At 38.4% G+C, this 15,554-nt stretch overlaps 1 protein-coding gene across 1 annotated transcript in view; it reads left to right on the forward strand.

Annotated features, from left to right (window-relative positions):
• Window positions 1–15,554, forward strand: part of Col4a5 (collagen type IV alpha 5 chain) — a 297,510-nt gene that overhangs the window by 166,961 nt on the left and 114,995 nt on the right. Inside the window, 8 exon segments of the mRNA XM_060375633.1 lie at window positions 3,250–3,423; window positions 3,739–3,822; window positions 8,468–8,560; window positions 10,002–10,072; window positions 10,342–10,533; window positions 11,986–12,154; window positions 14,088–14,180; window positions 14,285–14,389. Coding sequence (XP_060231616.1) covers window positions 3,250–3,423; window positions 3,739–3,822; window positions 8,468–8,560; window positions 10,002–10,072; window positions 10,342–10,533; window positions 11,986–12,154; window positions 14,088–14,180; window positions 14,285–14,389 — 981 coding nt within the window.

Here is a 15,554-nt window from a genome sequence, read left to right on the forward strand (position 1 = left end):
GAGAACATAAATATTATTCATTTTAAGCTTTTAGAAAAATAGAGATTTAAGGGATTTAGGAGTGGGTCACTGGATCAAATGTTTGCTGCACAAACATGAGGACCCAGGTTTGAATCCTTAGTGGTGGTCTAAAAATTCAGAGACAGTGGTGCATGCCTTTAATCCTAGCACAAGTGAGACAGAGGATTCTGTGTGCTTTCCGGCCAGCTAGCCTTGCTCCAGGTTCAATGAGAGACTCTGTCTCAAAATATAGCATGGAGAGTGATAAATATACATCAGAGAGAGGGGGAAGTGAGGGAAAAATGGGGGTAGAGGTACAGAAAGAAAAATATAGATTTAATTACATGGATCAAAATTTATAGGATCCATTACTAGAGAAGAAAAGGAGTAAAATGTATAATTTAACTCTAATTGGAGGAAAAAATAGATTACTCTATACAGTAGAAGCTAAAATTAGACCAAAGAACAATAAACCTAGATGCATGTATAGAAAATAAACTATAAGATGATACAGAAGGTAAAAAAATTAAAATAATATAGGAAAAACATAGTAAAATTTGTACACCTAAAGAAGATAAGCAAGAAAGAGGACCATGGGTAAGATGATCAATCCTCACTCAGAAAAGCAAATGGGACAGACATCAGAAGAGAGAGAAAACAGAGAACAGGACCGGAGTCTACCACAGAGGACTTCTGAAAGAATCTTCACAGCGGGGTATCAAATCAGATGCTGAGACTCATAGTCAAACTTTGGTCAGAGTGCAGGGAATGATATGAAAGAAGGGGGATATAGAAAAACATGAAGGGGACAGGAACTCCACAAGGCGAGCAACAGAACAAAAAATCTGGTTGCAGGGGTCTTTTCTGAGACTGATACTCCAACCAAGGACCATGCATGGAGATAACCTAGAACCCCTGCACAGATGTAGCCCAAAGTAGCTCAGTCTCCAAGTGGGTTTCCCTAGTAATGGGAACAGGGACTGTCTCTGACATCAACTCAGTGGCTGGTTCTTTAGTCACACACCCCCCTCCCAAGGGGAGAGCAGCCTTACCAGGCCACAATGGAAGATAATGCAACCAGTCCTGATGAAACTTGATAGGCTAGAGTCAGAGGGAAGGGGAGGAGGACCTCCCCTATCAGTGGACTTGCAGAGGTACATGGGAGGAGATAAGGGAGGGAGAATGGGATTGGGAAAGGATGAGGGAAGAGACTACAGCTGGGATACAAACTGAATAAATTGTAATTAATAAAAATAAATATTTTTTAAAAAGAAAAGTAAATTATTAATTCCAACAAATGTTAAAATATCAAACACCAAAAATTTTTTAAAAAAGATCAAACACCAATGAGATGATATTAAAATAAAATGGAGATAAAATACTTGTATAGTATTAGAATATGTATATCTGAAGCAGAAAGAAAAAAATGAAATTAAAATGAGAAATATTAATTAAATGATTGATAGAAAAGAGAAAGATGCCTTAATTCTAATGTAAAATGAATGAAAATTCACTGAAAAAAAATACATTACCAGCCACACATGATGGTGCATGCCTTTAATCCTAGCACTTGGGAAGCAGAGGCAGACAGATCTCTGAGTTTGATAAATAATGATCCAGTGATTAAAGTCATAAACCTTTACACATGTAATGAATAGCTTTGAATTATACAGTATAATTGATCAGCTTCTTTTTTTCACAAAATAGTGTTGAAGGGCCCATCCTATAAAAGTATCCATAGCTGCTCTGTGTTCATGATTTGCAATGTCCATGTCAGGTGTGAATGGTAGCCTTTCATGGCACAGGCACACCTCTACATGTTTTTTTTTTTTTTTCATGCAGCTTTACTTTTTTAAAACTTTCTCTCCAACCCCACATTACCCTTACTCCCCTGTCTTATTGAAACTTTTTTCATGCTTAATGGTCCCTTTTCCCCATTACCAATAATTTTCTGGTATTTCTAGGGGTAGAAATATCATAATGCCAAAGAGAGGGTATTAATTTATTAATAATTTCCAAAAGTCATAAAATTACTTTTGTTTGTTTCTTTGTTGTCGTTTTTTCAAGATAGAGTTTTTCTTTGTAGTTCTGGATGTTCTGGAACTCACTATATAGAACAAGCTTGCCTCAAATTCACAGAGATCCATCCTCCTGCCTCTGTCACCTGAGTGCTGGATTTAAAGATTTGCACCACAACTGCCCAGTTATTTTAAATAATTATGCCTTATACTCAAACTGTTACATCATTTAAAACACCTTTTCCTTTAAAATGTTAATTCTTATAGAAAATCTTAAAACACAACACAAACCAACTGAACAAGGACTAAGTTAGAGAAGAAGGAGTTTAAATCGGAAAACAAGAGCTGCTAATGGGAAGAAAAAAAAAGAAATAGTGTAATGGTCTCTTCTGCTCAGAATCTAATTTAGTGTTATATAATAAGTCATAGAAGCGGAAAGGAGACTGTAGAAAGAGGGTAAGTGAGGTTAGTATGACGTGGAAAGGATAGGAGCTCCAAAAGGACCAAATACATCTGGGCATAGGGGTCTTATATGAGACTGACACTTCACCAAGGACCATGTATGGATCTAACCTAGAACCTTTGCTCAGATGTAGCCTGTGGTAGCTCAGTAACCAATTGGTTTCCCATAGTAAGGGGAACAAGGACTATTTCTAACAGGAACTTAATGGCAGACTCTTTGACCTCCCCACCCCCCAAGGGAGGAGCAGTCCTGCTAGGCCACAGAGGAGGACTTTGCAGCCAGTCCTGAAGATACCTGATAAAACAGGATCAGATGAAAGGGAGGAGGTCCTCCCCAATCAGTGGACTTGGAAAGGGGCAGGGAGGAGATGAAGGAGGGAGAGAGGAATTGGGAGGGAATGAGGGAGCAGGATACAGCTGGGATACAGAGTTAATAAAATATAACTAATAATAAAAAAATAAAAACAAACCAAAAAAGATAATTTAAAAAAAGAGGATAAGTGAGGCTGGGACAACAGAGATGGATATAGTTGTGTGGGGATGTATATGAACATATGTTTATATGTCAAAATGCAACCTATTATTTTATATACAAAAAAAGATCATTTTAAAAATGCAAAAAGAAAATCCTAACAACATTGTATTAAAGGCACATATTTTTATTCCTTATGTTTCCTTGGGAATCAAAGTAATTTGTACAAATTAAGACCATTTTGATCACTTAAATGGGTACTTATTTATTTATTTATTTATTTATTTATTTATTTAGGGGAAGCAGTCATGGGTCCTCCTGGTCCCCCTGGATATCGCGGAGAAAGAGGGCAGAAGGGTGATGAAGGTTTCCCTGGAGTTTGTATTCCTGGATCTCCTGGACTTGATGGAAAGCCTGGGGCTCCTGGTCTTCCAGGACCTCCTGGTCCTCCTGGCCCACATTTGCCATTTCGTAAGCTGTGTCTTTATTCTGACAAGTTTGTCTGTCCTTTTGCTTTATTTCACTTATAAATGAATCTGACTGAAGTTTGGCATCATTATTTATGCTCCTGATATCTAAGAGATTGTACTTTTAGTTTGGGATTTTGATAATTCATTGATCTTCAAACTGTGTATTATCAACAATATGTCTCCATATTGCTTATTTAGTTCTATTTTTAAAGATAAGAAATTACAAACAAGTATTTTTCTTGCCTTTCTGTATTTTTTTCTCTAGTCTTCTCAACATTTAACAACAATTAGCTTGCCATCATATGTTTAACTTCAGGTAATGAGAGCTGTAAAGCAGGTCCTCCAGGCCCCCCAGGATCTCCAGGTGATAAAGGACTCCAAGGAGAGCAAGGAGTGAAAGGTTTGATCCCCAAGCATCTATTTCTTCATTCTTTGAAGTCATTAGCAGAATACTTGTGTTCTAATTTCTATTTCCAAGCTCACATTCCAAAAACATCTCCTTAAGAATAGTGTGCATTTCACAATGTTAATTTCATATCTTTTCCTAAATTACAACTTCGAATAACTTTACTCCAACATGACTCCCATTGAGACGTCCTTTAGACTAACCTTAACTTAATGATATATTTTCTTTCCTCTTAAATTAGCTTAAATTACATGACCAATTATTGAAATAAATTCTATTATTAAATATGACTCCTTTGTTTTTTTCTTACTTCACTGTATTTATTTGTAACTAAGGTATAGCATGAATAGTTTCAGATTTTCATTTTTTTCTGATCCTGCATCTTTTCTCTTTTCAAACTTATATTTCCTTCCTTTTTTATCATTGTAAGACTCATAATTTTATTCCTTCTTCATTGACAAATTAAAGTAGTAACAAAGACTTTGATGGATCTTTGCCATCACATACATTGACCTACCTGAATTTGTGCCCACACAGTACCTTTTTAACTAATTATAATTACTCTTTGTACTTAAAATCTGGTAGTCTGTATGCCCGCCCTCCTGTTTCTATGGATATCTATGTGGCTTGGGGAACTCTTTTTTTTTTTTTCTTTTCTTTCTTTCTTTTTTTTTTTTTTCAATGCAGTTTATTCAGGAACCTTGAACAATCATCTGACCCTGGGGAAAGCCAGCCCACAGCTTAAATAGCCTCTGGGTAGCCAACCCAGGTATGCCACGTGGGCAATGCAGATAGGTCCACATACATGGAAGCAAGCCAGATCCTCAGCCTTAGCCAAATGTGGAATTGTTTGTGACAGAGAGCACTCACCATCGGGAAGGTGGAAGGCAGAAACCAGCTCCATCTTTAAGGCACAGCATTCCGCAGCTCTCTACAGTTCCCCCTTTTTGTTTTAGACGCATCAGGCACGAGTAGAGGTCTGATCTCTGATATTAAAAATAAATTGGGACTTTGTACCAATGTTCATTTAGGTGTCATCCACCCAAAGAGCATCAGACCCGTCTGATACCTTTTTTTTTTTTTTTCAATGCAGTTTATTCAGGAACATTGAACAATCCTCGGACCCGGGGCCGTCTGATACCTTTTTCTCAGAGGCGGGACCTGGGGTATCAACCCGCATGCAATCAGACATACTCTTCTCTGGGTCCAAAGCAGCTGACCCTGAGTGCAGTGCTTAGCCTCGCATCCTGAGCGTATCATTTTAGCTTTTTATGGTATCCAACCATGCTTGGGGAGAATGTCCTGCTTCAATGGCTGTAAAGGCCTGAATGATCATGGCTGCATCACACTGTTGTGAGACTCTAGTCTTGCATATATACCACAGGCAAACCAAGGAGACCAACACCAGAAGGCCTGCTAACACTCCCATGCCCGCCCATTCCTTTAGATGATTCATGGCGGCAGCAATCCATGATGATAATCCTGTGGCTAGTCCTGCGTCCACTCTGGTAGAATTTACTGTGACAATGGCCACTCTCAGCTGCTCCATCGTAGTATCGAATTCTCCAGTCCAATTACCTAAAATATAGCTCGACAATTGTTTAGACAGATTTGCAGCACAGGAAAAATTCTCATGTTATATGCTAGTGACTCAAAGTCCAGCATATTTTCATTGACAGCCAAGTTGAGCAATTTGCCATAGGGTATCAATTTGCTCCTGTACGGGGTCAATCCTCTGATTGAACACCATCAAGCTTCCTTTTAGTTGAGCATTAATTCTTTTATGTACAACTAAGGCATGAGCTACATTGGCTAAATAATTATTCAGGGTCTGAGCAGTCTGCCCAGTACGACTCATGGCTAATGCCCCGGTGGTAGCTCCAACAGCCGCCAATGAGATGGTAGTAACAATGCTGGCTGTAGTTCCAAGATCCCTTTTCTGTCTGAAGAAAGTCAGGGGCATCAACGGGCACAGGCACCCAGTGAGGCATGCGAGTAACCAGGGCATAGCTAAATTTACTAGCATTCCAGCATTGGGCAAAAAAGCAAGTATCATTACCACAATTACCTGGCTCTATCTGGCTAATAATGAATAAAAATGGGGGATATAGACAAACAGGTCCAATTGGGTTACATAGTAATGTGAAGAGGGACTGCCTCTGACATAATCTGATTGGCCTGTTCTTTGATCACCTCCACCTGAGGGGAGAGCCCACTAAAACCTGTGCATCTAAAGAAACTAAGCAAGAGAGAGGACCCTAACAAAAATGTCCAATCTCCATTCGGAAAGGCAAAGAGGATGGACATCAGAAGAAGAAGAAAACAGGAAACAACCTAGGAACCTCCCACAGAGGGCCTCTGAAAGCCTCTGCCCTACAGACTATCAAAGCAGATGCTGAGCCTGATGGGCAACTGTTGGGCAGAGTGAATGGAATTTTAGGTAAGAAGTGGGAAATAGTAAGAGCTGGAGAGGACAGGGCCTCCACAAAGAGAGCAACAGAACAAGAAAATCTGAACACAGGGAACTTCCCAGAGACTCATACTCCAACCAAGGACTATTCATGGAGATAACCTAGAACCCCTGCACAGATGTAGCCCATGGCAGCTCAGTCTCCAAGTGGGTTACATAGTAATGTGAAGAGGGACTGCCTCTGACATAATCTGACTGGCCTGCTCTTTGATCACCTCCCCCTGGGGGGGGAGCAGCCTTACCAGGCCATAGTAGAGGACAATGCAGCCACTTTTGATGTGAACTGACAGACTAAGATCAGAAAGGAGAGGAGAACCTCCCCTATTTCTTTTCTTTCTTATTTTCTTTCTTTCACTTATTTATTTATTTATCTGTTTATTTATTTATTTATTTTGAGGTAAGGTTCTTCTGTTTAGCCCTGGCTGCCTGGCTGTCCTGAACTTGCTTTGTAGAATAGGCTGGCCTGGAACTCACATAGATCCACCTGCCTTTTCCTCCCAGAGTGCTGTGATTACAGGCTTGTGCCACCATGACCAGCTGGGAACTGCTTTCTTAACTAGGTTAAGTCTAGAAGACTTGCAGGTGTATTTTGCTTAATTATTGGTTTATTAGTAAATAACAATGCATTGTAGTTGAAAAAAATCCTAGAAACTGGAGGAACAGTGGGTAGATGAAGAAAACTAAGCTGTAAGATTAAAGTAGTTTTATTACTTTCGTTGGATAATATTAAGCCTAGAATGATGATGGTGAGAGTAGTTTAAGCAATGCCTGTATAGTTATATGTGGGACATTTTTTTGAGACAATGTTGTTTGACATCTGAAATCTTGTGAAATGCTGCCAAATAGTGAGGTGTTTCATTGACTTAATTAATAATGGTAGCTATTTTCTTAAAATTGATTAATGTGAAGAATCCACATTGTCCTAAAATGTTGAAAAAGAGAATTCATGTTCTGTATACAGGAGTTGGGGGAGGGAAAATAATATGATCAAAATATACTGTATGAAAGAACTAAAATAAGTTTAAATAGATAAGAAAATATGAATTGTTTACCCATTAATGGTAATGGGTTAATTACATTTTTAAGACCGCCTTAAATTCTTTGGGATTATTTTAAGGGTAAAATAGTTTTTATATCTTTAAGAAAATATGTCGTTTGGCCATGGATTTCCTTGTCATTTGAAAGACCAAATAACTAATGGTAGATGACTAACAGATGAATGTGCAATTCGTTATTGTAAGTCTGTTCACTGTGGGCAAATGTTGTTTGTTATAATGATGGCTCTTCTGTTTAATATCCACCAGTTTCTCATTTAACTCACAGTGATAGCTATGGTCTAGCATGGACTGAATGTGTCCTCATAAGCCATCCCCTTACAACTCTATAACATCCTTCTATATTTCTCTTACAACTTGTTATAGAGTTGGTCCCACTTCCTCATTCTGCTTCAGCAGACTGATCTACCTGCTCTTCCTTGTCTATACATAGAACATGCTATACTTGTTATGCAAATGCCATGCCTTTCATTTTATTTCTATAGATATCTCGTTGAAGAGATCTGTCCTGATCTCACCCTATTTAAAATTGCAACCTTTCTCCCACCTACTCATCCCTAGCACACTGCCACATTTACCTAATTCCATTTCCCCCTTCAAACACATTTCGATATGCATTTAAAAGTTTACTAGATTTAATATTATATTATATTAAACTTTTTAATATGTAATTTAAAAAATTATTGCCTTTATTGTTTATTACTCCTTTGTATTGGTAGGAAGTTAGCACCATAAAACATGGAATTTTGTTTTTTTTCTTTTATCTACATATCACAAATGCCTAAACCAGTTTTCTGTATATGGTAAACACTCATAATTTATTTGTCTAAGAACTGATTTTAGACAAAGGCTTCTTCAACCACACTATTGGGTAGGAATGTTATTCCTTTAAGATGGTTTCTTTAGAAACCTGTCTAAAGAAGGTTTAAGTAACCTTTCCGGGCCAGCTGTGGTGGCGCCCACCTGTAATCCCAGCACTTGGGGAGGCAGAGGTGGATCTCTGTGATTTTGAGGCCAGCCTGGTCTACAAAGCTCGTCCAGGACAGCCAAAGTTCTGCAGAGAAACCCTGTCTTGAACAACCAAAAAAAAAAAAAAATACTTGTTTATTTCTAGGTGACAAAGGTGATACTTGCTTCAACTGTATTGGAACTGGCATTCCAGGGCCTCCAGGCCAACCTGGTTTTCCAGGTCTCCCGGGTCCTCCAGGTAAAGTATTTTCCTTGTAGTCAATCTTTTAAAATATTTTTAGCTCTTTGAGTATGCTAATAGTTTTTTTTTCCTTTGTCTTTTTTTTTCTTTTATTTTTTTTATCAGTTACATTTTATTAACTCTGTATCCCAGCCATGTCCCGATCCCTCATTCCCTCCCAGTCCCTCCCTCCCTCCCTCCCTCATCTCCACCATGCCCCTTTCCAAGTCCACTGATAGGGGGGACCTCCTCCCCATTTTATTGCCAGTCACTTGTGTATACAAATTATTGAATATACAACATCTCTTTTATGAAAAAAATATGCTTTTTTATAATATATGAAGCTACCAACATTCTCTATTATATCATTTGGTATTATTCAAAGAATTTCATTGTCCCCAAGGGTGAAGTGATACATAGTCAGACTTTTTTTCGAGAAAACTAGGAAGGATATTCATACAGTTCCAGAGGCAGAAACATTGTCAATATATATCACATAAAGTCATTAAGGAATAAGGTTTCTATTAAAGTGCTGGCAACCAGCTGCCAATGTTCCTCTTTCTACAGATAAGGCCTCCTTCTGAATTTTGAGTCCTTTTTTCAGAACCACAACTATTCCACTCAGTTAACTTTATACATAGGCCCAAATTACATATTCTTGAGGTTGTATGTAATGTGTGTGCCCAGGCTGATAATAGATTCTAGACTTATTACCAGTTCGGTGTATCTACCAAAGACACAAATTCATTAGGAGTTTGGAAATACTCTTAGCAATTTTTATAGCGTCCACTCGGAGCTAGAGCTAGTAGTGTAGCCTGTACATTCAGTTTTGTTTGGCTTAAACTTGGAAATAAATAAGAATCACACAAAGTGCTTGCTAAAATCTAGAATGCTGGATCACATCCTCAAGTTATGATTCAGTAGCACTGGATTAAGCAATTCCTATCAGTATCCAAGTATTAACTTTTAAACTAATAACCAGGTTAATAATGCAGTTAGATCAGGGATTTGTCTGTAGAACCAGAGCTTTAGTAACTTTCTTCTGTAACCTCTGTCACCAAAAGGATCTCATAAATCAAATCTTAGTGAATGGCCAACCAAAGAGCCAGTAAGGATGCAGAAAGATTGTATAACTGAAAATTAAAACTTGGGCTCCTATATTTTTCCCCAGTGGCAATAGGATAGTTATAGGTATTCAAGGGCCACTTTTCAGAAGAAGAGCCTAGAGTTAGAAATACCTGAGGATGCAATGCTGTATGTCCTCTTAAATATTACATTTATTTATAAGAAAGTCTGATTTCTTCATTTTGAGAACATGTAAGAAGGAAGAATATGACTTATATGGTGGTAGAGTAGCGTTTTCAGATTAAAATTTAAGTTTGTGATACACACTGATTTCTATATGAGTTTGCTTGGGGGCTTAAGGTTCAGAGCTTACCTGATTCTCTGTGTGTCTTAGGATCTCCTGGAATCCCTGGAGAGAAGGGTGAAAAGGGTCAAGCTGGGACAATTGGTCTAAAAGGATTGCCAGTAAGCTTTGATTATATTATGAACCACAGAGTACTTGAAGAAGCTGTGTTCTCTTTGATTTTCACATGAACACATATATTAAATTCATTTTGAATATTAAATAATGATTTATTTTATTCATTCCCTCTCCCTGCTTTCCTGTCCTTCCTTTATAGATTACTTTGTATACTAAATGTTATTGAAGGGGTTGATGGAGCTAGCTGGAGAAAAAAAAATCTGATCTTTCTTTCTTCTTCCTCTTTCCTTTTTTTCTTCTTCTTTCAACTCAGGGCATACCTGGACCTCCAGGTGCTCCAGGCTTTCCAGGATCTAAAGGTGACCCTGGTGATGTCCTCACTCTTCCTGGAATGAAAGGTGACAAAGGAGAGCTGGGTTTCTCTGGAGCTCCAGGGATTCCTGGTCTAGCTGGTACTCCTGGAAGGGATGGTTTGCCAGGACTGCCTGGCCCCAAAGGAGAGCCTGTGAGTTGGTTTGATATTCTTGCTTTTATGTCAGATTTTCACTTAGTAAAATTCTGTTTCCTACAGGATGAAATTCTATCTCAGTGAAAGATCTTGTACTTGTTGTGTGTGAACCCCTAAATTCAATTCTCAGTAATTGCCCCCCCCCAAAAAAACACTTGTTAAATTAAAGAGGGGGCCTAATACTTAGATGAATACTAATGCCTAAAATAATATGATTTTTACATTGAAATGGTGCATTGATATGAACTAGAGTTTCTTTACTATTTTCTTTAATTTTTATTAATTCCTTCTTAACTAATTACTGTATCAATTGTTACTAGTCATGATTAATTGATAGGAAGCTAGAATGCTTAGGAGTCAGCGTGCGATTCACTTCTTATTCTAAATATCTTTGGGTTTTTTTTTAGTCGTGAAAAATAATATAATTTTTTATGTATAGAAATGTTATAGATTTGTATGTGTAGATGACCAGATTAAGATACTATAGAACCAAACAATGAGCATAAATGAACAACCTCATTTTGTATTCAACTTAGAGTATAAGTTATTTGAGTGGAGGATACATATAATAGGATACATAAATGGTGACCATTTTGACACATGGTAGATTGTAAGCTTTTTGAAAGCAGGGACATTGATCCACTTAGCCTCTCAGTGTGTACAACTGGAAGATAGAGTTCAGAAGTATTTGTTGAATGAGGTGATGTGTAAATAAGTGATCACAGATAAAATTTAGCAATTTCACACTTACAGAGCATACCTTTTATTGAGCAAATGTCCTTCTTTTTTAATTTATTATAATTTATTTACTTTTTCTCTCTTATTTATTTATTTATTTTTATTATTAGTTACATTTATTAACTCTGTATCCCAGCTGTATCCTGCTCCCTCATTCCCTCCTAAACCCATCCTCCCTCCCTCACCTCCTCCCTGCCCCTTTCCAAGTCCACTGTTTGGGGAGGACCTCCTCCCCTTTCATCTGACCCCGTTTTATCAGGAATCTTCAGAACTGGCTGCAAAGTCCTCCTCTGTGGTCTAGCAGGACTGCTCCTCCCTTGGGGGGTAGGGTGGTCAAAGAGCCTGCCATTGAGTTCCTGTCAGAAATAGTCCCGGTTCCCCTTACTATGGGAAACCAATTGGTTACTGAGCTACCATGGGCTACATCCGAGCAGAGGTTCTAGGTTATATCCACACATGGTCCTTAGTGGAGTGTCAGTCTCAGAAAAGTCCCCTGTGCCCAGATATATTTGGTCCTTGTGAAGCTCCTATCCTTTCCATGTGTTACTAACTCCCCCTTCTTTCATATGATTCCCTGCACTATCCCAAAATATAGCATAACTTTAAGAAATACTTATGGCTGTGTCATGTCCATCACTGTATTCATTCATACCACCCTGCATGAAGTTGTTATATCAATATGTTTTCTGTCCGGAACATTTCTATTTTCAGGGTGGAATCACTTCTAAGGGTGAACAAGGTCCTTCTGGGAACCCAGGTTTGCCAGGTCTCCCAGGAATTATGGGACCTATGGGCGCTGTTGGTTTGGGGCCTCCAGGCCCCGTAGGTGAAAAAGGCATACAAGGTGTGCCAGGAAATCCAGGCCAGCCAGGCTTACCAGGTACATATACTATGACTGTTTATCATTATTATTTTAAATTTTGTGCTTAAAGCAAAAATACTAACATTAGCTTTCTTTCCTGGGAAATGTGTTTCCCCAGCCACTTATGAGCTTATAGCAAGGGAATGAAATGTATTTGTTTAAAGTGGGATTTTTTGTTAACTTTTTTTTCAGTCATTGTTGGTATTGTTACTTGTATTTCTGTGTGTATATGCTTGTGTAGTTGTATCCATGTTAGTGGCAGGTACACATGCACATTAGTTTATTTTATTAATATTTTAAAATTCAGTGTTATAATTATAAAATGTTCTACCTTATCTTTCTTCCCTCAAACTTCTCCCATCTCTCATGTACCCCTTGCTCTCTTTCATATATACTGTCTCTTTTTCTTTAAATGTTTATATATAAATGTATATGTGTATTCCTATATGTACATTCCTAAGCACATATATATTTCTTATATACATAAATGCAACCTGCTTACTGCTTAGTCTTTATAATGTTACTTTTATGTTTATGTTTTGAGGGTCAAAAACATGTAACTTAATTTTAGAGATAGGGTCCTTCACTGGATCTGGAGTTCCTTGACGTTGCTAGGCTGACTAGCCTGTGAGCTCCAAGGCTCTGCCTGCCTCTATACCCTCAGTATTTGGGTTACAGGCATGTGCTACTACCTTTATGGGTGCTGTGACACTACAGCTTCTTATTCAGCAAGCACTTTGCTAATTGAGCTTCCTTCCCAGTCTAATATATATATATATATATATATATATATATATATATTTATCTCAAGGAAAGGAGAAGACAGATGTTCCAAATGTGTGTGTGTGTGAGAGAGAGAGAGAGAGAGAGAGAGAGAGAGAGAGAGAGGCAGAGGCAGATTGATTTCCTATGCTTTGTTGGGTGGTTGTTGGTGGTGGTATACTATCCATGCCCTCTTCTATTAGATGATGCTGACCCATATTGTGCAAAGGCAGATCTTCTTTCCTTAAATGATTGATTCAAATCCCGTTCTTTTCTGGTATCATAGGTCATAGGCATAAGCAAAGATAATTGCTTTACCAGCTATATGAGTACCCCTTAATCTAGTCAGGTTGACATCTAAAATTAAAAATCAAACATTCTTTTTTTATAACTTTTTTAAATTTTTTATTAATTACACTTTATTCATTTTGTATCCCCCATAAGCCCCTCCCTCTTCCCCTCCCGATCCCACCCTCCCTCCCCTTTCTGCATGCATGCCCCTCCACAAGTCCACTGATAGGGGAAGTTCTCCTCTCCTTTCTGATCTTAGTCTATCAGTTCTCATCAAAAGTGGCTGCATTGTCCTCTCCTGTGGCCTGGTAAGGCTGCTCCCCCCTCAGGGGGAGGTGATCAAAGAGCAGGCCAATCAGATTATGTCAGAGGCAGTCCCTCTTCTCATTACTATGGAACCCACTTGGACACTGAACTGCCATGGGCTACATCTGTCCAGGGGTTCTAGGTTATCTCCATGAATAGTCCTTGGTTGGAGTATGAGTCTCTGGGAAGTTCCCTGTGTTCAAATATTCTTGTTCTGTTGCTCTCCTTGTGGAGTTCCTGTCCTCTCCAGATCTTGCTATTTCCCACTTCTTACATAAATTTCCATGCACTCTGCCCAACAGTTGGCCATCAGGCTCAGCATCCGCTTTGATAGTCTGCAGAGCAGAGGCTTTCAGAGGCCCTCTGTGGCAGGTTCCTAGTTTGTTTCCTGTTTTCTTCTTCTTCTGATATCCATCCTCTTTGCCTTTCAGGATGGGGATTCTTAATCACTGAAGTACTTAAAAGTGCCATCTGCTTTTTCTCTTTGAAGTTTCATCCTTCTGTTTGATACCTTCCTAGAATATACAAAATGGGATTGTTATCTTTAGTCAAGTAAATAATTCTCACTCATGAGTGTTCCATTTGTTTCTAGGTCCTAAAGGTGATCCAGGCCATACCACAACTCAGCCAGGGAAGCCTGGCTTGCCCGGTAATCCAGGTAGAGATGGTGAAGTGGGCCTTCCAGGTATGCAAAGAATTTACTTCAAAATATCTTCATCATTGGAATTCTTTCTTTGGATTGTTTCTATTCTTACACTGCTGGTTTTTTGTTTGTTTGTTTTTCCTTAGGTGATCTTGGACCTCCAGGCCTACCAGGCCTGCCAGGAATGCCTGGTAGCAAAGGAGAACCAGGAATTCCTGGGATTGGGCTTCCTGGACCACCTGGTCCCAAAGGTATGCTGGTCTAGATACTGAGTAGCATAGATTAACTGGTTATTTTGCTACTTTTCCTTCATAATATAAATCAAACTAAATGTAGCTTTTTTGCTATATGTCATAAAAATGTAAATAAAAAATCATATTGATAGCTAGAGAGATGGCTAAGAGCACTGCCTGCTCTTCTAGAGGACTAGATTTAATTCTTAGCATCTCCATGGTAGCTCCCTAACCATCCTTATCTCTAGGTTTAATAGGTTAAGTGCCCTCCTCTAGTTTTTGAGGACACTAGGCACACACATGGTTCATGTACTTACATGCAGACAAAACACCCATACACCTAAAATTGAAATGATAAAAAATAAATATTAAAGAAGAAAAGTCTCTACATGCCCATTAATTTTAGAGACAGGGTCTCTCACTGAAAGTATAGACAATTACCTAAAATAGCCCAGTGGCAAAACTATCTACATTTCAGAGCTGCAAAAATTATTCATGTGCTAAAGAATATCATGGGAATTATTACATTTTGTTTTTATCATTGTATTCTTGGAACTTAAAAAAATTCCTGGGAGTGAAGCAAGATACGTTTTGAATTAATAAAGTGCATTAATCAGAAAACAGATTTACTATACACATAGGCAATGTTTTATCTCAAGTGTATATGCTTTGATTTATTGATAATTTTAGGGTTTTTTTTTCTACAGCTTTCTTTTATTCCTCATGGAATTTATTAACATAAGTAGGAAGGCAGGACCTTTGTGTAATGACAATCCCTTACTTTTACCAAATTCTTTTATTAAAATGAGAGAATTATTTTATGGGCTAATGTTTTTTTAAATGTAAATATTATTTGTTATTATTTTTAAAATTTATATATTCACTTTATATCCTGGTCGTAGCACTCTCCATTCTTTCTTCCAGGTCCCACTTTCCCTCACACTTCCCTCATCCTTTCTCCCCTACTTCTCAAAAAAGGCGAGCCCCCCAACCTGGCAATACAAGCCAGTACATCAAGTTGCATCAGGACTGAGTACATACTTTTCCACTGAAGCCAGGCAAGGAAGCCCAGCCAGTGGGTTGTGACAAGAAAACAGGCAGCAGAGTCCATGTCAGAGACAGCCTCTCTTGTCCTTACTAGGGAGTCATATGAAGAATAAGCTGTCCTTCTGGTACATTTGTA

The sequence above is a fragment of the Meriones unguiculatus genome, chromosome X, assembly GCF_030254825.1.
Source record: "Meriones unguiculatus strain TT.TT164.6M chromosome X, Bangor_MerUng_6.1, whole genome shotgun sequence".
NCBI lineage: Eukaryota > Metazoa > Chordata > Mammalia > Rodentia > Muridae > Meriones > Meriones unguiculatus.